Here is a 23,438-nt window from a genome sequence, read left to right as displayed (position 1 = left end):
ATGGAAAGTATCTTTCTCCACTGAGAAATCTTGCTGATCCGTGAGCTGGGAGTTTTCTAATGTAGGATTTTAAAAAGCATTCTGGTGATGTAATCTAACCTGAGTTTGGTATAGTCGTTCAATGTCCTTGCCATATTTCCTTCACTCATAAAATTCAGTTATGAATAAGTGGGTGGGTGCTGTAATATTGTGACTTTTTTTTATTGTCAGCACAAGTGAATCATTTGTTTTTCAGTGACCCTGCTCTAGTCTTTCTCAGCCTCAAGTCAAATAAGTTCATCAAGGTGTGCCTCTTTCAGGCTATATCACATTTGGATTTAAAGTAGATAAATAGAAGCGTTAAAAATAGAGAAAATTCTTATAGGAATCAAGGAAAGAGACACAATATCATAAGAAGGTCATAAGAAGAATGGGAAAAATTAGAAATCTTAGAGAAAGCATGCTAGTTTTACATCACTGTGACAAAACATCTCAGAGAAACAAAATCAAAGAAGAAAAGGCTTACCTTGATTTGTGATTTCTGAGATGTCGGTCTGTAGGCCGGGAGAAGTCGAGCATCAGGGCTAGGATTCTGTGGCAGAGAATCATTGTTCATGCTGTGGCAGTTAGGGATTGAGGGACAGCAGAGCGAGACCAGGACAAGACATAATTTCTCAGGACAGACCTCAACAACCTCCTTTGATCTAAGTCTGACCTTCTAAATTTTGGTTAAATCCCAATAGTCCATACAGTAGTGTAGCCGCCAGCAGCTACATGTAAACCAGGTTACCTGTTGAGAGAATTTTGGGGTCATAGGGAAGAGCGGCGAAAAGTACGGCTAAGTCAATGTTCACTGATCAAAGCCGTCAACTTTAATGGCGCCGGACCTTTTAACAGTTTGGGCAAACCCTCCCCCCAGACTCCAGGCTGAGTTCCGGTGGAAGTTGTCTAGCTTCTCTTGGAGGTCTTCGTCTTGACTGCTCCGGCAGCTGGGTGGGTCACCTGTTTAATTCAGGAATCCCTATACCAGGAAGAACAATGAACTTAACCTTTACTACGTGCGCTCCACCCTAAGTGGAGCAGAATCCTGGCTAACTGGGAGAAGTTAACCTTGACCAAAGTCAAACTCTGACCAAGTGCAAGACTGCCCCAATATGGCTCTGTACATGTCCTCCCTTTTTTTATTAATTTGAACACGAGGAGGTAGAAAACAAGTGGATAAATATCCTTCATAAGAAGGCGGGCCTTAACCAGGAGGGGAAGCATTGACCGTAATTCCTCTTAAATATTGTATAACGTCTTTTTCAGAGGAGGGGTAATAGGCTCCCTTATTATTTTAAGGACAGCCTCTCGACGTTAACCCCTATGCAATTAGGTGTACTTCCTGGGGACTCAGAAGCAGAAATTCACCTCCCCATGCAGTGCTTTGCCTCGCACGTCTCGCTGGTACCCATGTTTGTTCAAAAACAAACACACATAGATCTGAGTTCTATGTGGCTCCCTCTTTGGAGATCCACTTGTGTAAGTTTTGAAGCCAGGGGGGTCTGCAAGTGTCTTTAACAGACATGTAATCTCTCCATCCAGGTGAGCCTGGGTGGAGACAGCCAGTCTGCTTAACAGACAAGGTCAAGAGTTAAAGGTGGAATAGGATTAACTTGTCCCAGAAGTATCCAATTCAGTTGTAAATTAACAACTTTAAGGATCCAAAGCTTGGCCTCTGAGGTGGGAGAGGTAGCCTTGTGAATCAAGAATTAAGCTGTTACTTCTCAGGAAAAGTGGAGACTATATGTTAAATTAACACAGCTGGCTGAAGATTGTTAGCCATCTTCAAAATTGGAATCTTCAATATTGGAATTATTTCTAGACCAGTCTATGGTTGAGTCAGCTGAGCACAATAAGGAGAAGAGTCATTTTAACTCTTCTTATTAATTTTTCCTAAGCTAGCTTAACAGTCTCCATGTTCTGTCCCACAAAGTCTAAAAGCTTGAAGCTAGGCAATTTATCTAACCTGGGACATTTAACAATTGAGGTAAGTCAAGAACATATATCCAATATAGCTCTTATGTTACCATGGTCTGGGCATTCAGCAAGCACACAGTCAGCATATCTTCTGCAGCATTCTGTGGAAAAAACAGAGGACATGCCTTCTCCCCCAATATTAAATCAGGATCATGGCATATGTTAGTAAGTGAATTCCTTCATTTCACCTAGACATCAATATGTCTAATTACAAGATGTCATATACATTTAGCAAGGAGTTTCTTGGCATCCAATTTTAAAATTTTAAAATTTTCTTAAAAACATGTAAGCATAATTTAAATTATATGCACAGGGACACAATTTCCCCTCTCTTCTTTCTTCCAAGAAGATATTGTTTTATTAATTTAAGTTGGAACACAAAGTATAAACCATAACATAGGCAATAACTATGTAATTATATAAAATATAGTTGCTTTTTCTGTTAGAGCAGTTGCAACTAGACAGCCTAAAAATGAATCATTAGTCACATGTACATATTTTTTTTTTAATCTTTTAAATTAGAAATATGAATATCATTTATCTGTAATAACTAAGTCCTCTAGGATTAACACCATTACCTGATAGAGGTAGAAATTGAGGACATCAAGAACAAATCTTTACAATTTGATGTGCACAAAATATAAAATTATTTCAAATACCTAAAGGACAGTCATTTAGAGAACATATCCTTTGTTCTTAGAAATTTGAATCACATTTGTATAAACTGTAGAAATTAAGAATTAGCAGTATTAAAAATGGACCAATCTTAAGCAATTATAAACCATGAGCTATGTATATCTACTATTATTAAAAGCTTGACCTTTAACATCTTAAAAATAGCTGCTATAGCACCCAATTCAGGTATCTGTGTTGAAGCAGGGAGAAACTTAAAGGAATAAACATGTGATCTGATAGTACAAATTATCTTTTGGATAACAATTATTAATTTTGCCTAAAAATGCTTGCCATGTAATAGACCAACCATTAATAATAAATTTGATTGTTGCTTGAAGCAAGGAACAAATGTTTCCTACCTTGAAAACAGAGGTTTAAGACCTTCTGTGGCAAGCTTAAAATGAGGTAAATATAAGATAAAGCCAATTAATATATCTTAACAACCTTTGAAAGCCATTTACCTAAAAATTCTAAAAGTCTATAGGAGCAAGGGCCTGTAACAAACATTCTATGAACATTGTACACTGAAAATTTTAAGATCTTAACTTCTAGTATAAAAACAGAGACAAAACACTTTTTTTTTTTTTTTTTTTTAAAGCCAAACACTCCTTAGGTGGGGCCTGTAAGGCAGAAACAATTTCTCAAAACTTCCTCACTAGCTTCCCCTGAGGCAGCTCTAAGCTTTGCATTAACTCAAATGTAAATTTTTTTATCTGCCCTAGGATCCACCTTGAGTCCTTGGCAAGGACATTGTATGAGATTCCTCAAATGTAAATATCTTCTAATCTGAGCCTTTTATCTAAGACCAGACCCAAACTATCTGTCCTGCAAGGACATTTTGAGGATTAAACAAAAGAAACCAGTAATTCCATGGTCAAGGGAACCTACTTGATATCAAATACATTTCTACAGAGATATCCTTTTTAATCTTGGAGGGTTAAATTTTGCTCCTACCATTGTAGCCTATAAACTTGTGGAAAAGTGGCAATGGGCCCCTAAAACCCATAGCTGTATCACTCTCAAAATTATCTTAATTACAAAATGTTAACAATTACGAGCCTGCAAACTGAAAACTGTAGCCAATGACACACTGATTTTTATTGTAACTCAATGTTTTGTTGCAATATTAGAGCACAATTGTAATTTTGGAAGCAAATCTCAATTTTAAACAATCTATTTTCTTTAAAATTAATGGCAAACACATATTTACAGCACAAGGTTTGTATGCCAGTTCTTATGTTCAAGTGTATAACAGTGTAACTTATTAAAGAGACAATATTTTAGATCTTAATCTTCATTAAGTCTAATCTCCAGGCCAAGATTCACATGAAACACCATGCCAATTTAGGAGCGTCCCAAAGGCCTGTATTTCCTGGATTGCGTCATGCCACGTGGTGTTCTTCAAAATGGCGACTACCCTAAACTAAAAGCCTTAACCATCATGCCACGTGTTCAAAATGGCGACTACCCTAAACTACCAGCCTTAACCATCATGCCACGTGTTCAAAATGGCGACTACCCTAAACTACCAGCCTTAACCTAACTTTTGTTAATAACATTATACCTTTTAAATCATGTGCAGTGACTTAAGCCAATACTCTATAGTCAAGACATGCAAAATATACCTTTAAATCCAATTATAAACAAGAACAAGGCATGAGTGGCGTTAGGCCACGTGTAGTTAGTTAAGATAGCTCTAACACTGAATCACCAGTTTTTAAACTAACCTTTTCTTAATAACACTATACCTTTTACATAATAACCAATTAATTTATAACTCTTTAGTCAAGAAATGTAAAGCCTTATATCATTAAAACCAATTAGAAACATGTATAAAGCGACTACATGAATTTCACAAGCCAAACCAAAGTCTTCCCAAATCTCGAGGTTTCTGGGCTTTTAAGAGCGGCTTTTTCCCCAGCCATGTTTCTGTCTTGGGTGAGTGAGCTACGCTGCCGCGGCGTGGCTTTGAATCAATCCCCACACAAACTGTGGCTAGCTCAAGAGGTTGCCAGCAGATGAAATCTTTACCAATTTTCCTTTTTAACATGAAACAGTCATTCACACAAAGACACAGAGAGGACATAAACATACACATAGACAGTCGGTGCACCGGGACAAACACGGAAAGATACACAGAAAGTTAAGCATGCTTGTTAAGCAATTGCATCCATTTTCCTCTTTAAACAGCTCTTAGAAGCTATGGACATATGCCTATTTTTAAAAACCCCTTTCTTTTCGCCGAAATCAGCTCTTACGAGCTTTGGGCAAATGCCTACCAAATTCCTTCCCCATATTTCCCTATCTTATCAACCCAAGCAGTCCTGCGCTGGGTCCACGCAGTATGCTTGAAAAACTGTATCCATTCCTGCACTCACAACCATAGACACGAATTCACTAGCGCTAGTTTTGCCCTCTATGTTGCTTACCGTGCGGACACCATTAATTTTCACCTTTTTCTGCGAAGCTTCGCTGGATAGGGCCACCTCAGGAATTCTCTCGTGCCAGGTCTTCCCACGTTCAGGCGCCACTATGTAGCCGCCAGCAGCTACATGTAAACCAGGTTACCTGTTGAGAGAATTTTGGGGTCATAGGGAAGAGCGGCGAAAAGTACGGCTAAGTCAATGTTCACTGATCAAAGCCGTCAACTTTAATGGCGCCGGACCTTTTAACAGTTTGGGCAAACCCTCCCCCCAGACTCCAGGCTGAGTTCCGGTGGAAGTTGTCTAGCTTCTCTTGGAGGTCTTCGTCTTGACTGCTCCGGCAGCTGGGTGGGTCACCTGTTTAATTCAGGAATCCCTATACCAGGAAGAACAATGAACTTAACCTTTACTACGTGCGCTCCACCCTAAGTGGAGCAGAATCCTGGCTAACTGGGAGAAGTTAACCTTGACCAAAGTCAAACTCTGACCAAGTGCAAGACTGCCCCAATATGGCTCTGTACACAGTAGGAAGCCTTCAGTGGCCCCATCCGTTCATTAGGTCTGAGCCCCAGGACCCAACAACTTCCCTAAAGCCCAACCTCTAAATCCTACTGCATTGTCTCCAAGTCTTCAAAATGGAGAGATTTACACACAGAAAAGCAGAGTGTGGACAGCCACAACAGCGCCCAAGAGGTACCGTGAATTAGTTGAAATGAATTGAATGTGGATGTATGGGGGAGACAGTTTAAAGAAGTGAGGTAAAAAGTCTGAAGAAAGAAATACTATAAATCCTTAAAACCTAGAAAATTATTAGATGTGCTTCAAAGAAGGGAAACTTAACTGACAGGCAGGGTCTGCACCCATTGTTTAGTTGGCTATTAGATGCTATGCATAGAATGCGTCTTTTAACTTTGCCATATGCAGATCTATAAATGCACAACTCTCTATATGGACATGTGCAAGGCCTTGTAGAGATGAGACTCTTACAAGTGCCTGATGATTCGGGATGTGAGTTTGTCTGTTTGAACTTTGTGAGGGCAAACCAGACTGCACACTTCGTCTACAAATCCAACTTGTTTTGCAATTTCTCCAGCAATAATTCCTGAGTCAAGCTGGGCCGGGAGCTGGTTAACCTCCTGGTCAAACTCACTGACTGGGCGGGACTGCTCCTGGGCGTAGGTTGAGCACACTAAGTTTACTCTCCTGTCCTCAGAAAGCACAGTCGAACAGCGGTTTCCAGGAGCTGCTGATCCCATCTTCCAAAGGCTCTGCTCAACTCAGAGCCGCTGCTGCTTCTTCCGAAACCTACATCTTGGCTGACTTTCCAGAGGAAACCAGGGGTGGAGACACGTGAGGTAGGCATTTCCTAGGAAGGGTCGGGTATCCCCAAGTCGCTCTAGGAGCTCCAGCAGCAGCCCCGAAGCCTGTGTTTTCCGCGCCATCCGCCCAGCTCGCAGCCACGCAGGGCGGTGGAGGAGCGCGCCAGGGCAGAGGGGACCCAGCAGGGCGGGGTGGCCGGATCCAGAGCCGAGCACCCGGTCCACGCGGGTGACAAAGCTCCCCGGGATCCCCCGGGGTGAGTTACCTCCAGGCCCACCCCGGGAGCGTCAGGGCGGGGTTCTTCCTCGCCACTGAGCTCCACGGGGCAGAGAGCTCGGCCTAGGCTCTGGACCCCGCGTTTGGCTAATGAACTGTGGTTTCTTCCCAGGTCGTGATGGAACTTGAAGAGGACCTTAACGGCAGAGCAGACAAGAACTTCTCAAAGATGGGCAAAAAGAGGTAGCTAGATTGTTTCACTTTCGCACTTTACAGGTCTTGTACAGCCGGGCAATTAGTTTGTAGCCTCCAGCACAGTACTAAATGATTAGTGGGTGTTATTTCAGCCTTCAGAAATGTAAAAAGGAACTCCTCTGCTAGGAGCAGTCCTTCAGAAGTGTGTGACAGATTCAGCCTCTAGACCGGCCATTGCTCACAGCCTTTTAGTTTTATGACCTTGGTTTTATGAGCACTGTTGATCTCTCACGCACCTGAGCCACATGCAGCCTGAGCTCTCTGCTGTAGCCCATTATCTTCTTCTAGTAAAGCAACCATAGATATCACATTTGTGGCAGAAGAGGGCCAAAATGTATTACCACAGAAAAAAGTCACATCTTATATTCAAATGTCTACAATGGCTAAGTAAGTGACTAGAACTTCAATGGTGGGGAGAAGTAAGACTGTTGAAAGAAACCTTGTTCAAAATTATCGTAGCCAATCTTCAGCCCCCATAATGCCCTTATTATTAGCCTACCTCTATGTCTGACCTAACATTCCTGTAACTCTTTTAAAAGAGTCTTAGGGGCTATAGTAAGCAAATAGATCAAAATCTTCTTTTAACCCACAAGTTAAGAATGTGATCAGATAGTGTCTGAGACTGAAAGTGAGGCAACTTGCGTACTTGATGAACCCACCAAACATGTCAGAGTATGCTGGCTTATGACGTTAGAATTCATTTCAGTCCACCAGAAGGGACAGCAGAAAGAAGCACTCTAAGCAGCAGATCTGGTTTCTAAATACCACTGCTCACCACACATCGCCATCTATGCTTAGTTTAAAGTAGAAACAACCCTGGGACCCCTTTGCCAGCGCCACAACAAAAGGGGGATTTCTAGTACAAGAGACAGTAAAGGAGCATAACCAGCAAATGTGTTATGTGAGCTCTGACTAACTCAGAGTTCAGTAAAGAAAAAAAAAACAGTATACAAAAAAATTATAGAAAGCATACTCGGGAACTCTGTGGGATGGATTTTAAACAATCTCAACATTGAGGTTCTGCTTCTTAGATATGATAATGAGTTATATATATGAATACTATAATATTTCCAGCTTAATAGTTTGACAGAATCTTAACAATTGATACCATGTACTGTTTGCATGGATGAATATTGTCAAATGTCATGATTTATGTATCTAGGCGAATTGTATACTAAACTTTACATTTTCCATATATTTTATATTTCAGTAATAATAACTTTATATAATGAAGGAAGACATGTAGTGGAGGGAAGGTAGCTTAATTTTGCCTTTAAAAAATAGTTTAAAGAGCTGTGTCCATCACAAGCACTTAGACATTTCGGCCAGTGTGAGGTTATGTGGGAGGAAATGGTAGTGTCCAGTCCTACACAGGTCTTCATTTGGGTACCAATGTCATCATTCCCTACAGATTTTGATTCAAACAGATTTTTTTTCCATAAGAACTGCTCATCACCACTGATTTTAGGCTGTTGTCAATACTCATGTTTTATAACATAAGGATCATAACAAAGCATTTAGTTTGGTTGACAGACAATGCTGGAATGTTAATACTCCCTGGACTATATGCATCTGCTTACGTTCTTCGTAAAAATGATTTGTTGAGTTTGTTTTATGGTACTGCAGTTCAAAACCAAGGGCCTGAGTTATGTATAGTGCTCTAAAGTGATGTTTAATAAATTGATCTGTAAAAATTTGTTTTTGATGATAGGAGTAGAGAATAACTTAGAAGGGCTGAGAGTCGGTCATGCATTTTCAAGCCGTGCAATATCTTGGCTTTTACAATATAGAAGTCTGAGGATGCACCTTGCAGCTTGGAGGTTGTTCCTGATAACTTGGGAGTTTAAGTCTTGGGTTTCATCCCAGCTGTGGGCCTCCACTCTTCTGCAGTTTTCTCATCCCTGAAAGAAAGATGAAGTTTGCCTTCCTTGGAATTGTTTACAATTTGTATGAGGAATGTTTACTTAGTGCCTGGGATATTATTCTAACATCTCCAAGTAGCATCAGTTTTAGAGAATGGAAAAAAAGCTTAGAACTAAAATTCTGCCATGTAGAGTTATTTCTCTCTTCTCACCCTGGTTTCTGGGATACTCACTGGTTCTTTACTGGGACAGGGTGGAACCAAACCTGAAGATGATTGTGCATAGTATGTTCAGGGTCCATCTAACGTCAAGCCAAATCAAGTAGGAAAAAACTTTGTTTTTTTAGAAAACTTTTTATTAGCATGGAGAAGATTGTTCTGTCTATAAGAAGTATAAGGATTCGCACGCACACACACACACAAACACACATGCTACGCGTGCCATCTGTGCCTGGGGTACTAAGGGTTGATGACCCACAAGTCTAGCCATTTGAGCAAGATCCAAATTCAGTGAGTATCTAAAAAGAATAAAGTGGAGGTCGACTGTGAAAGCTACTGAATGTTGCTTTCTTTTAATGTTATTTAGTCAAAAAAAGAAGAAAGACGGATTTACTTTTTGAAATTAAAAATACCTGTAAAAGTACGGCTTTTCTTTTCTGACAGTGTCTATACACAAAAAAGTAAGACTTGTTATGGCTAATTTGCTTTTGCATCCTAGGTGGCTGTTACTTGGAGTGAAAACGTGTGATGTTTGAATCTGGGTTCAAAACGAGAACTGACCCTTTGTCTAAGGACAGCTTTCTGACCGCTTACAGAGCGTCTTTTCCACAGTGTATTTCTTTCTGTAATGGTTCACTTAGCGCTGCAGATATCCTTTCTCAATTAGATTTCCTCACAGTAATGAAATTACTCTGCTTCTTAGGCTAGTCGTATTTAGCATCTGATCATCACTGAGCCTTATTAGAAAAGGGAATGATTAAGAATAATATTCAGTGTACAGATAGGACATCTATTGCTACAAGTACTCAGATGATAGTCAAGGTAACCAATCCTAAAAGCATCAATTATTTCATAATTAGAATAAAATGCAAAACATCCCTTTAAATGTGTGTTTTTTCTCATTGTAAAAAGTATGTGTGGCATGTTATGCACTCACTGATAAGTGGATATTAGTCCATAAGATCAGAATACCCAAGTTATAATTCACAGACCACATGAAGCTGAAGAAGAAGGTGTGGATGCATTAGTCCTTCTTTGAAGGGGGAACAAAATACCCATGGGAGGAGATATAGAGACAAAGTGTGGAACAGAGACTGAAGGAAAGACCATCCAGAGACTGCCCCACCTGGGGATCCATCCCATATACAGTTACCAAACCCAGACACTATTGTGGACACTAAGTGCTAGCTGACAGGAGCCTGATATAGCTGTCTCCTGAGAGGCCCTGCCAGTGCCTGACAAATACAGAGGGGGCAAGGAAAAAAAGTGTGTGTGAGGAAAATTAAGAAATGTCTAAGGTATAAGGAATATATAAAAATTCTGGTTCGTTCTCATTGATAACCATATAAGTAGATGTCTAAGATATATTTACATTTAAACTACATAAATGCCATACCATTAGGCTTTTATTGACTTAAAAATAGTCAGTTTTGGATTTTGTCATGTCATTTAACAAAATCTCTATAAGTTGATTTGGTCATTGTAAGGTTTTGTATTTAATGATAATGTTTCATGTAATTATTCTGCTCTATTTTCAGTAAAAAGGAGAAGAAAGAAAAGAAACCAGCAGTCAGTGTGCTTACAATGGTAAGTTTTTAATGTACTGCCTGCCAACGACACTCTTTATATTCCCTAGAAAAGGAATAATTCATCTGGAACAATATTTTCTGGGGGACTATAAGGATAAGGAGATGAAGGTAAATGATTAGAGTCCTATTTTCAAAGGAAAGCGGTTTATAATTTGCCCTGTGAATTATGACTTAGCAGGCACCCCTTCCTGCCTAGCTTTCTGTATTTTCTGAGGTACGTCTTAGATCTGTGACCCCCATAGGCATCTTTCTTTGTCATGATCTTCGCCATTGAGCTCTGAGAGATGGGTATATTACATGGCATTTGTAATGCCCCTTAATATCCTGATAGGGTCAAAGTCCTATGTATTTACAATAATAGAAGGTAGCAATGGATTATTTATTTCAGTGACTTAGCATATGCCATTATTCTGTACTGAATAACTGAAAATGTAGAACTTGAAAGGATTGCATAACCATTTAATTTTCTGGTTGCATGCTGGTTGTTTGGAAGCTTTTCTCTAAACTCACTTGGAATATAACAGGAATTTTATAGGTGTGACTACTTTTTTTTAACGATCTCTATTTCCTCAAACACTTCCTCTTTTTCTGGGTCCATGTAAACTTACACGAACTGTTCCAGGCACCAAAGCCTGGGAGAATGCTCAGGCAATTGAGTCCTGCTTTTTATAACTCACTCTTTCCACACTGGTCATGTTATGAAGTGTGGAGGATGGGGGTGGGGGGTAGTGGCATGTAAGATGCTTCTTTGTACATTCATTATATGAATAGATTTAGGTGGGAAAACAGTTTCCTGGCTTGCACCGAGGACTCTGGTTATCTTATATCATCTTCTTCTGATGACACTTGTTCTTGCTACGGTTCTTTTAGTTACATGTCTCTACTCTTCTTGTCCTTGTCATTATTGCTGCTGGTGGTTTTATTTTGAGAAACAAGCTCACGTGTCTTGGCCTCTAACTCCCTGTGTATTTTGAGGACCTTGCTTCTCAATCCTCCTTTTTCTACCAGCATGCTGCACGGATCATCACAGACATAATTCTCTTTATGTTAGATGTTCTTCATCTTTTTAAAGACTTCATTCAGACACTCTTGCATGAGAAGAAACTTCTACATTATGGTTGGATTTATTCCTGAAATTTAATTTATGCAGTTACCTTAATGCCAAAATAGTTCTGTCTTATTGTTTAGGTTATTGTTGTTATCCTGTTTGGTTTGGTTTGATGTCAGGGGTCCATTCAGGGCTTTTGTGCAAGCTAAGAATACCAGAAAATTGCATCTTTATCTCTATGTTTTACTGTTTCCGGGTTATAATTTCTTAAAGACTTGATGTTTAATTTTTTATGTTTCAGAAAATGTACTCTACTATGCAAAGTTCCTGCTATCAATACTCAATTCAAGCCACAATTGGGAGAGAGAGAGAGAGAGAGAGAGAGAGAGAGAGAGAGAGAGAGAGAGAGAGAGAGAGAGAGAGAGAAATATAAAGTTTGAATGTGAAGTAGTAATATCCTTACATGTATAATAATATGTGTCAGACGTTGTTATAATTACTTCCCATACAAACTCATTTAATCTTTAAGCTTTTTTTTTGAGGTAGATGCTATTATTGCAGGTTTACAGAAAAAACAGGGCAAACATTTTCTTCCCCCCAAATACCTACTAAGATGAAGATAAATGGAATGTATTTAGATCTTTTGACTAAGTGCTATAATTCTTAAGAATTGTTCTAGTTACACTGATGAATGTGAAGCTTCCTTCTGGGCTCACATACTTTTCTTATACAGCCCAAGCCCACCTCTCTAGGGATGGTATTTCCCACAGTGACATGAATCTTCCTATATCAATTACCAATCAAGAAATTTCCTAACAAGATAGGCTCATAAGCCAATCTAATGGAGGCAGCTCTTCAATTCTGGTTCCCTCCTCAGATGTCAAGTTGACAACCAAAATTAGCCAATATAAGTGTCTCTTTCTCTTGTCCCAAAGAGTTGAGGTGAAAAATGGGACCCTAACCTCTATATAAAACCTATAAATACAGAAATATAGTCAGAAGGTTTTAAGGTAAATTCTATTAAGGTAAATAATACTATTGCAATGGTTTTGAATACTTTCTAGGTAAGAATAAAACATGCATATTGGGGATTTCAAAGAACTCTGAGACTAATGACTTACTAGGGGAACTCAGAACTCAGGATAGTCACACCTAAGATTGAGTAATATATTCAATTATCAATAATAACATCTTAGATAAACCTCATTGACTATGGCAACAGCTCTCTGAAAAGCTTCAGCTAAGCTTTATTATAGCAAGAGTATATAAAACAGGAATGGCGAAAGTCACACAGAATGAAATTCAGAAAAGAACAGACATGAGCTCCCAGAGTTGCCTGCCCAAAACACCCATTTCACCAGCAAGGAGTTGCAAGTTGTGACAATAGATTCAAAATGATGCTGGTTGGTGGAGAGCTTCAGTGAGGAGCTCATCATTAAGGAACTTCCTACCCAGGAAGTACCAAAATTGTAGATTCATTCATTTAGCATAATTCACATTGCAAAATGGCCACATTTACCAGTTACAATGATGGATTCTTCCAGGATCCACATTATAGATACCAACCATCTAAGTGGTTCTCTCTAAACATTTCTGGGCTTTTTCTGCTCCCAAAGTTCAGTTATGTTTACTAGGGAACCTTAGCTGAGGAAATGGTTACAAAGCAAAGGACTCACACACATTTTTATACTAGGTTTTTTGTTTGTTTGTTTGTTGGTTGGTTGGTTTTTCAAGATAGAGTATCTCTGTATAGCCTTGGCTGTCTTGGAACTCACTCTGTAGATCAGATTGTTCTGGGATTCAAAAATCTGCCTGCCTCTGCCACCCAAGTGCTGGGATCAAAGGCATGCGCCACCACTGTCCGGCATTAGTTTTCTAATTAGTTTAATTAGTTTAATTAGTTTTCTTCTTATGTCAGGCCTCATTTTAGTTTAGAAGCAGAAATGTAGAATAAACTGAAATGAAGTGCGGGAAATTGGACGGGTGGAAGTAAAAGCTGGAGAAGTGCCAGGTCGTTTGTGATTCCTTTAAAAGGAGCTCCTCCAAGTTCACACTCCCTGTTAGCATTGTGTGGCCAATTTAACCCTGAGCTGCCTACACAATGTGCCATGTTAGCCATCTTCATTCTAAACATGACAATGCTCAGCGTCAGGAACCAGTCCTTTGTCAGGACCTTACATGCATTATCTGATGGTTGAAGTCCTCCTGTCCTTATGCATAGCTGGGCAAAATGTACAGTAAGAAGGTTATGTAATGTTCTACCATTCACAGTCGTATAACTATTATAACAGGAGGCCCAACTTTTGCCCAGGTACATGAGTAGACTATTACTTTTTAAAACTGTAAGCATTTGTGATCAATTATGATTGGTTAAAATGTAACCTCCCTGAGGCTGAAGAGTTCTTTGTTAATGCTGTTATCTTACAACCATCTGGCCTTTGAAGACTTAGTGTCTTCTTCCCACTCCCGATCTTCTTACTCACCCTGTGACTTTTATTGGTATATGAATAACCACTCCTTGACCTTTATAACAGTGATAATCTTCTGAACCTACCCGAACTTGAATCTGCTCCCTCCTGCTTTTCATGGTAGAGACACCCAGTGGCAATGAGGTGTTTGTTTCTTTAGACAGAGTCTTGCTGTATAGTCCATGCGGCCTTGAAATGAGCATACTCTTTCTAGCTTAGTAGAAGTAATGTGATTATAGGTGTGTGCCACCACTCCTGGCCCAGTTCTTACATCACATCACTCACATGAACTTTGAACTTTGGTTCCCACCTCTTCTGGCTTCTCTACACAGCTACTATTATTCCTTTTCTCCCATATCCCCAATCTTTCTGAATGGAGTTTAGCACTACTGACACGGCTCTTCAATCTTTGTTGCCAATTACCTTGAATGTTTCTATCCCTACCACTTACTCAGTTCGGTGGACATTTGAAAACTCTGCCTGACCTCGAAGCTGCCCTGGTCACCGGCCACTGCATTGTTTCTGTGATGCTACAGTGTGTTCTTCTCCCACCTCTTTGACTGCTGGCGTCACCGTTCCACGTTTAGGAGTTTCTCAGTCTTGTGACCCCATCACTGACAGTGCTGGCATTCATCTGCTTTTGCACAGATGTTTTGAAAATATGTTTGATCCTCATGCAAAACGCTCTTTCTCCTCTCTCTCTTTCTATCACTCACGATGATATCCCTTACTTACTCCTCCTTGGTCAGCTTCATTTACCTATGCCCCAGTCATCCTTCTATTTTAGTAGCCGTATCAGCCCAGACTGTTTTCTTTGACTCAGTTTTAACACCCCACCCATACTCTGCCTTTGAAAATTATACTTACACCTTGGTCCTCCTCTCGTAAGATGGCTCTGTCCATGTAGTCATGAACTCAGACGTATCAGTTTCAGTTACAGCTTCTGACTCCTCCTAAAGAAAGTTGGCTCTTTTTATGATCACTCTCTTTGACTCTGCATTTATACTTTAATGCTGCTGCAGAAAATGCCATTAGGTTGATTTAAGAAGAAAATGCCATTAGATAGATTTAAGACAACACAAATTTATGCTCTTCCAGTTCTTGGGTGAATTAAAGTCAGGGTGTCAGGAAGATTGCATTCATTCTGAAGGTTCTTGGTAAGAATCTGTTTCCTCTCCATTTTGAGCTTCCATTCCTGCATCTCCTCTGTATCAAGAGGCTCTGAGCACCTGCCTGCCTCATAGAAGCTTCTTTCTGATGGGTCTATCTACATATCCGAGGGCAATCTCCCCAGATCCCTAACATCTGCAGTCTCTTTTCCCATGCCAAGCGATGTAAGAAAGCACGTTCACAGACAGGGTCCCAGGGTTAGACTGTGCACACATTGGGAGTGACACTCCTTTGCCTCTCATTTCTAGCAAGGCTTTATTTCTTCTGGCATCCACTCCAACTTCGTACTTCCCAGGGCCTACCTGTCAGAGTCACATGAGTCCATTTCAGTCCATTCCTTCAAGTGCTGCACTGCCTTTCTTCTCTACTTAAGGGTTCTAATACTTTTCCTTTTTAGTTAAGGGAAACTTTGGAGTAAAAACTAAGATGTTTCTTATATACATACCATTTATGGTATGGCCTTTCTTATTTATGATGTAATTGCAGACATCTGCTCCCTGCTCCGTTCTTATTATAGTGTTTGTTCTTTAATATATACCAAGCGTGTGTCTACTTAAGTATCTTTGCATGCATGCTTCCTACATGAATGCTTGACTTCAAGATCCCCACACCGTAAACTGCATCCTCCCTGTTACCAAGGTTTCATCTTAGAGAGATGTTCCCTGACCTGTCTGCCTAAACCCACTGGCCCTATCAGTCACCTGAAGTTACATCCTGTAACTGCTTAGCCACTTCCCCACTTCCGACGCTTCTTTTTTCTGAATGTGTGCTCACGAGAGCAGAGTGTTTTCATGTTTTGTTAACTGTTGTTCCTTGGGGTCTAGAACAGTGCTCAGAGCCTTAATAGGTTCCTAGACACGGGGTGGATATTGGCCATATCCATTCCTATTACCAATTGCACACATTGTAAGTGTTCTAAGGACAGGTAACCCCTGTTATCCACTACCATTGCCAGTACTTAGAGCCAAATGTGAATCTCATTAGCTCTTTAAACAAATTTAAAATGTTGAATGAATGAATGAATTCTCTAACTCAGAGGCTCCAGAAAAGTCATATTTCTATTCATGTCATGAATATTATCTAAAGGAATTATTGTCTGTACTGTCCACTTTTTCTCTGGCACAATTCACCTTTAGCTTTCAATACCAGTTTGTTTTGTTCTGTGTTCTTGGTTTACTTTCTCTGTACTTTCTACCAGCCTCTAACCAAATAGTTTTCATTTCCTTTTATGTTAAAGGCCTTCAACTATAAGTAGCTAATACCTTCATCCATTCTTATGTTGTACCTGATATGTTGTTACAACTTTGTCTTCTCATTCTTTGACTATGAGAGTCTGAAAATTCTTATTGTTATGTTTGCAAACCAATCATGGTAATGTGTGTTTCATGTTTCATACTACCTTCTTGATCAAAGTTTTCTGCATTGTTTTGTAATCTTTGTAACAGCTGTGTTGATTTTTTTATCATTTTATAAATACCAAACCTGAGGTTCAATTTTTTTAAATTATAATTACATCATCTCTCCCATTCTATTTCTAGTTCTGTATACCACCCCTTCTAACTTCCTGGCCTCTTTTTACTTGTTTATATATGCATCAATATATAAACACAGCCTACTGTGTCCATTTAGTGTTGTCTGTATGTGTATCATTTCAGGACTGACCACTTGGAATTGGATAACCAAGCAGGGGCTCACCCCTGAGAAGACTAACTTTCCCTCTCTCAGTAGTTGTTAGCTACCTGTAGTTCTATTTTCTGGGAATGAGACTCCATGAGATTCCCCCATCCAAGTTAGCATGTCTGTTAATGTTACCCTTCTTCAGGTCTTGTCTAGATGAGTCTTATTGAGACATCATTGAGTAAAATTTCCCTGTAATTTCTAGGAGGCACATTCTCACAACAGACTTCTTGGTCCTCTGGCTCTTCTGCCCCATCTTTTGGAATGTTCCCTGAGAGATCCTCTACTCTCCCATGCCACCCTCTTTCCTAATAAATGACAGAGTTGAATCATTTGATGTCCACTTTCACCCTATTTATTGTTATGTGACTGCTTTCCTCAAATCTCATTCTCTCTTTCACATGGTCACAAAGAAGTAAGAAAAGCCAACTCCTCTTTCTTTCTCTGTTGCTAGAAAAATATTAATGTCTGTACTCATTCTTAGCGCATTCATTTCAGTCTGAGATGAATAGAAATACTTCTCTCTGTTTTGGAAGCCATCTTCTCTTTACCAAGTTTTACTCTCTAAAATTTCAAACGTGAAAGGATAAAAAACAACACTTGTAAATACATCATGTATGTCTAATAATTACTAACATATTACCATGTCATGTTTCAACTACATGTACAAGTTTCAAGGTATTTTACAGATAGCCATGTCATTTTATTAATTTCAAAGGGTTTTCTGTAAAACATTTCCTATAAAATATATTTTCCCTATTTAGCAAAATGAGCAACACTTTCTTAATATTATAATTTTCTATATTCAAATTTCCAAATAATCTAAAAATTGTGCTTTACACTTGATTTGTTCAAAGTAAGTCAAATGGGAAGAGCATTTGTAGTTTTCTCTTTAGAATGGTCTGAAAGGAATGCACCAGAATGTTCTACCTGATAATCTGGTCATGTGTCATTTCCTTGGAGTATCATTGCATTTAGTGTTCCGTGCCTAGCCTTGTCTATGTAGAAGTTACATCTAAATGTTTTATTGTGTCTAGATGAAACACTTTTAGTAAAAAAAAAAAAAATTAAATAGGGGAGTGTTGTATCCTTTATGACTCAGGACTCTAAAATTATCAAATGTCAAGGTATTCCCCATTTATTTATGGTGTTCTCTGATCACTTGTTTAAAGTGATAACAATTTTATATACCACTCCCTAGGAATGAAAAGAAATCATAGGGTATTATGAGACTATATTGCTTCACTTAACTAATTTTGTTTTTTTTTTTTTTTTTTTTTTTTTTTACAAATGATACCTTTTCCGAGGTTACTGAAATAATTACTTCTTTATGTTGTAGGATGTTACCCCAGCTTACTTCCTATGTTTCTACACCTGTCTCTTTGCCTGGCTTGCCTGTACACATAGAACATTGTGAATGAAATAGCCCCCCTTGGCATTGCAGCACAACCTGCTAGTTACTTTTACTCTTCCTCTTCTATCTCAAGGTCTAGAAAAGTCAACATTCTATCTTTGTTGCTTTGTGTCCAGATTTGACTTTATTCCATGCACCCTTTTGCTCATTTTTTATGATCTAACTCATTACTATGGCTGCTGCTATAAAGCGGTGACTCAGATGTTGAGTTTTTGACATCCTGAGTAGCACTTTCTGTACAAAAGTGCAAACACTCAAGCGACTTCTGTACTCTGTACCCTTTCAAGCCCTTGACTCTCTCAGTCTTCCCATCTCCATGAACAGTACCTTTTAGTAGTTCACATGCTTTATTTTTGTGCTTTCATATATCAAAACTCTAACTTGAGAAGCTTGAGTCTTCTCGAAGTCCATTTGGATCTTTCTTGCTTCTGCATGCTTTTCCTTCTGACTAGGATGTCTTCCATCTTGCTTCCAAACACCTGTCCTTCCTTCAAAACCGGAAGGAAGCATCACGCCTTCTATGATTGATTTCCACCGAGGAGCTAATGATCATTGTCCCCATTTTATAGCTGTTCTTTATACTTGCTGCCAATGGATGCAGTATGCACACTGCCTTTATTATGCCAATTATTATTATTAATTATTATTATCATTATTATTGCCTTCCCTCTGCTCTTTAAGCTTTCTGAAATTATGTATCTTTGATATTTATTCTGCAGCTTGTATCTGTTGTACAGTTAAGCAGTCAGGAAGTATTTGCATATATCGCCTACCTTTGTTTTGATTTTAGCAAATGAGAAGTTCTGGGGGTGAAATATTGATCATGGTAGTGATAAATGAAATTTCTGCCTATTAATTACCTTTTCTTCCTAATCTGAAGAATCTAGTTTTTGGTGTATTTAGTGGATATTTTAAAAGGAGATAATTTCTGCCTATTTCTTTCTCTCCATTTTTAAATGAAGAAGACAGTTGTTTGGACAAAATAAAGAATGCATTGGCAACCTTTAGCCTGTGGTCCTATCAAAACTGAAATGGGGCTAGTCACTATTCTTTCCTTTGGTGTTTAATTTGATATCTTTGAAAGATGATGATTTGAAAATTATGTCATCAACCCATACTTAAGTCTTATTCGATTACTTTTTAGTAGCAAGGTATAATCCAAAAACAAATTCCTAAGCAATATAATATTAGATTTTTTTTAACACAGCCTCTGCTTTCACTAATTGTTTATTAGAGTTGTCTTTGTTTAGACTCTTACTGTTTGCAGTACTTTTAACTACTTCCCAGAGAGCTCTCTTACTCCTTGGTTTTCCACTGGTCATTTCAATGCTTCTCCTCCCTTAGTACTGTCATCACGTAACTTTAGAATTAGTTCCATCTCCTTCTGAAGTAGTATAGGCTGTAAACTCTTGGTTTCTGCTTCTGTGTTTTTTTTTATTCCCAGATTCCGGATCATTACTTTGGTTTACATTTCCTGCCTGGGGGTGACTTTTTACCCAATTTCTTCCCTGCATTAAAAAGCTCTTGCCTATAGCTACATGTAAACACTTACCAGCCACCTGCTTCCAAGTCTGTGCATAGACTCCCACACCCATTTTGGTGCTGTTGCCTGATCTCTGCCCTTCATGTCTCTTTTATTTCCTGCTAGACTTTCTACCTAGTTTTCCTCCCATGATTATGAACATGCTCCCTGTAGCTAAATGGTACATCCTATGACAACCATTTTTCACAGGGATTGTTTGCAGACTCTTGTAGTTGGCTTGGTACATTCTATTTTCATTTTATCATATTCTTTTCCTTTTCTCAAATCATTTAACAGTATGAGCTGTCCCTAAATGGAGCCTGCGCTTACTTACTGTGTATTATGCTCCTCCTCACATCACTTTTTGGATTCCGTCAAGCCTTCTTTTCTTCCTGTTCCTTGCCCATGGTTAGAGACATTCCCATCTGTATTAGTCTTTCATTATGACCATATTCTACATCTTAAGGAAAATGCTCTGGGGAGATATTCATCTAAGTAATTATTTTTTCTTTCCAAATATGTTGAAATTATTTTGCAGCTAAAATAATATCGTTGTGCAGTAGAACTTGAATCAAAGATAATTTTAAAAAGTAGTGAAATGTTTCTTCCATGGTGTCTTAAAGGGAGTCTTGGGAATTCAGGGTTTTTCTATGAAATAAAAGGTGATGTCTAGTTGTAGAAATCATAGAAGTGCTTATGTTATCTCTGCTACCATCTCATTAATAACTTTTATAATAAGAGAAGACAGACTATTCCAATATGAAGAATTAATACAGAATTCAATAAATGAGTCAAATGCCTATTTCTTTTTATTAAGCTATTGTAATAATAGGGTGGAGGGCAAAGGGGCAAAGACAACAGGGCAGGTTAGACTAGTAACTAGTAGTCTGACAAAGGATTTGTGTTTAGGGTGTAGAGGAAAACATCCTTGAAACTATCTGATGACCATGCTCTATTTTCTTCTCTTTGTAGTTTCGCTATGCAGGCTGGCTGGACAGGTTATACATGCTGGTAGGAACTCTGGCTGCCATTATCCATGGAGTGGCACTCCCACTTACGATGCTGGTCTTTGGAGATATGACAGATACCTTTGCAAATGTAGGAAACTTCCCACAAAACGATACTAATGCAAGTAAGTATTGTTTGTGTATGAATTGTGCTGGAAATGTGCAAAAATCACTCATCTAGAGTAATTATTTGTGGGGCTTTAATAAGGATACACTTCAGTGTTTAATGATCTATGTGGTGGAGGCTGTACATCCTAACTCATCCTTGTAGTGAACTTGTGAAGATGATACAAGCATTAGACTAACTAGTGGAATTGCTAACAGAGATATGTAAAAATAGAGAGGGGATCTCTGAAGTCAGATATGTCCCAGAAAGCTTTAGGGAAAAGTTCAGGAATCTCCTCAGGTCCTTGAATGATAAGCTGGAATAGTTTCTGACAGGCTGTGGTAGGTTTGACTCTGGGTACAAGAGTCTAGGATGAGTCTAAGGCACTTAATATGAGAAACTAGAAGAACATAATTGTTTTCAAGATGAGAAAGATGGAAGCAACAATATATTCTAGCAGCAGTAAATAGCGGCAAATGTGTTCTGTACATGGTTGTAGTTTGGGCTCTCTAGGAGCAAATCCAGGAATGGAGAAGTGGAGCCAAGAAAAGTATCAAGAGATTTGTTAGAATTTGCAAAAATGGATAATATCCAGCATGCAGACGTTGATGCTTCCATGAGCTAGATGCAGTCGTTCATCCTTCAAACCAGGAAGAGGTAGAGAATATCGCTAGATGCAGTCGTTCATCCTTCAAACCAGGAAGAGGTAGAGAATATCGAGCATCAGAGTCCAAAGGCAGATACATGAGGAGGCAGACTATGAGAGAGTTCTCATGACAGCAGGTCCTTTCATGTGCCAGTGATCTGTTCCAATGGATACAGAGCCATGGCTAGTACAGAAACCTGGCATATATTATATTTTTCATATGTACAAATATCCACAATAAAGTTTAATGTATAAATTTAATCACATTAAGAGCTTAATGACAACAATGGAATAAATATAACAATACGCTGCCTTCATTACTATGTGAATGTGGTCTCTCTGTTTTTCTTAAAATGCTTTACTGTGCTGCTTTCTGCCCCCTTGCTCTTGTGATGACGTGAGATATTACAGTCTCGTGGTTGACTGCAGGAAACTGAAACCACAAAAGGCCTAACTGTGGTGAAGAAGGTCTCGCACTTCAATTTTCTCATGATTTTGAAAGTAAGAAACTTGCTTCATAAGAAATGAGAACAAGAAAGTGAGCAGACTATTGAAAGAATTTGTATGCTACACACTTGAACTGGGGAAGAAACATGTCAGCATCTGAATTTGAAGTCTCTGGTGCATGCAATGACTCCTTTCCCTAGAAATAGTCATATAAATATTATTATAAACATTCAGGGAATCTTTGGTACTTGACATTGGCCATGGAAACTATTTCTTTGTAGTCCCCAAAGGACCCATAACCTACCAGAGGTTGGGCTACTTCAATTCTGTTAATACAAATAATGATTTGAACCGGAAGTTTGTATGTAATACTACAAATTTTAAGTAGTATAAAATTTGTATGCTTCCCCCACCTTAGTGATATTCAAACAGCTTGTAAGAATATCCTGTGCCGACTGGTGCTTTCTGAATTCTTTAGTTCCCATAAACCCTATCATTTGCAGCAAGCTATGGAGCTGGCTATCTCATCGGCTTCTAGTGGAAGAGTTTCATCTTTCAGGGGTCTGTGGTATCTCAGCAGACACAATGCATGCATTTATGTCATTCTAACTTCACCCAGTGTTTTGTGAAGTCTGGATACAAGCAGTACTCTAACATTGTGAGAGGTATTAGCTCTGCTGTGTACATAGTATGAAGGGACAGTGCGTGAACTCAGCTGTCAATAAAAAAATTATTCAAGTGTTGAAATTTGACCCAGTTTGGGAAGAGACTATCACACAACTTCTTGAAGTTAGAAGGACTGACTTCTGATGAGCAGCAATAAACTAAACACATTACAGCCATCAGATTTTCTTTGCTGTGACACATACCTGAGAGGAAGAATTTAAACAAAGGAAGAGGAATTATCTGATTTCTTTCTGCCTACAGTTTCAAAGGTTTTATTCAAGTTTCATTGGATCAGTTGCTTTAGAGCTGAGGAAAAGAAGAGATTATGGTAGCAAGAGGACACGTGGTAGATGAGCTTTTCACCTCATAGTGACAGGTAGAGGGACACACACAGAGCAGAGGGACAGAGAGAGACAGACAGACAGAGAGGAGAGAGGAGAGAGGAGAGAGAGAGAGAGAGAGAGAGAGAGAGAGAGAGAGAGAGAGAGCCCAAGACTAAGGTACTCTTCAAAGGCATGCTCCCAGTGATTTTGCTTCTAGTGTTTTTCAATTAGTCCCCATCCCTAAACTTTCCATCCTTTCTCTAGAATGCCATAAAACTGTATATCCATCAGTGGATCAATCAACAGCTCAGGTCTGGGCTCTCATGATCTATTCATTTCCACAAACAAGACTTTTCAAGGAGACTTTATACTATGTCTAAACCATAGC

The 23,438-nt window shown here is 39.0% G+C and overlaps 1 protein-coding gene across 3 annotated transcripts in view; it reads left to right on the top strand.

Moving 5' to 3' along the window:
- The window catches only part of LOC127678299 (ATP-dependent translocase ABCB1), a 146,192-nt gene that overhangs the window by 67,621 nt on the left and 55,133 nt on the right, over positions 1-23,438 (top strand). The window contains exons 2-5 of one of the 3 annotated variants that reach the window (XM_052173146.1): positions 6,310-6,451; positions 6,805-6,875; positions 10,506-10,554; positions 20,828-20,987. In XM_052173146.1, the coding sequence (XP_052029106.1) occupies positions 6,811-6,875; positions 10,506-10,554; positions 20,828-20,987 (274 nt within the window). In that variant the 5' untranslated portion in view covers positions 6,310-6,451; positions 6,805-6,810. The other 2 variants (XM_052173148.1, XM_052173147.1) reach the window with 2 other exon arrangements.

This window comes from Apodemus sylvaticus, chromosome 2 (assembly GCF_947179515.1).
Source record: "Apodemus sylvaticus chromosome 2, mApoSyl1.1, whole genome shotgun sequence".
In the NCBI taxonomy this organism is placed as follows: Eukaryota; Metazoa; Chordata; class Mammalia; order Rodentia; family Muridae; genus Apodemus; species Apodemus sylvaticus.
Note: the sequence above shows the minus strand (reverse complement) of the source record. Positions and strands in the feature narration are given on the sequence as shown.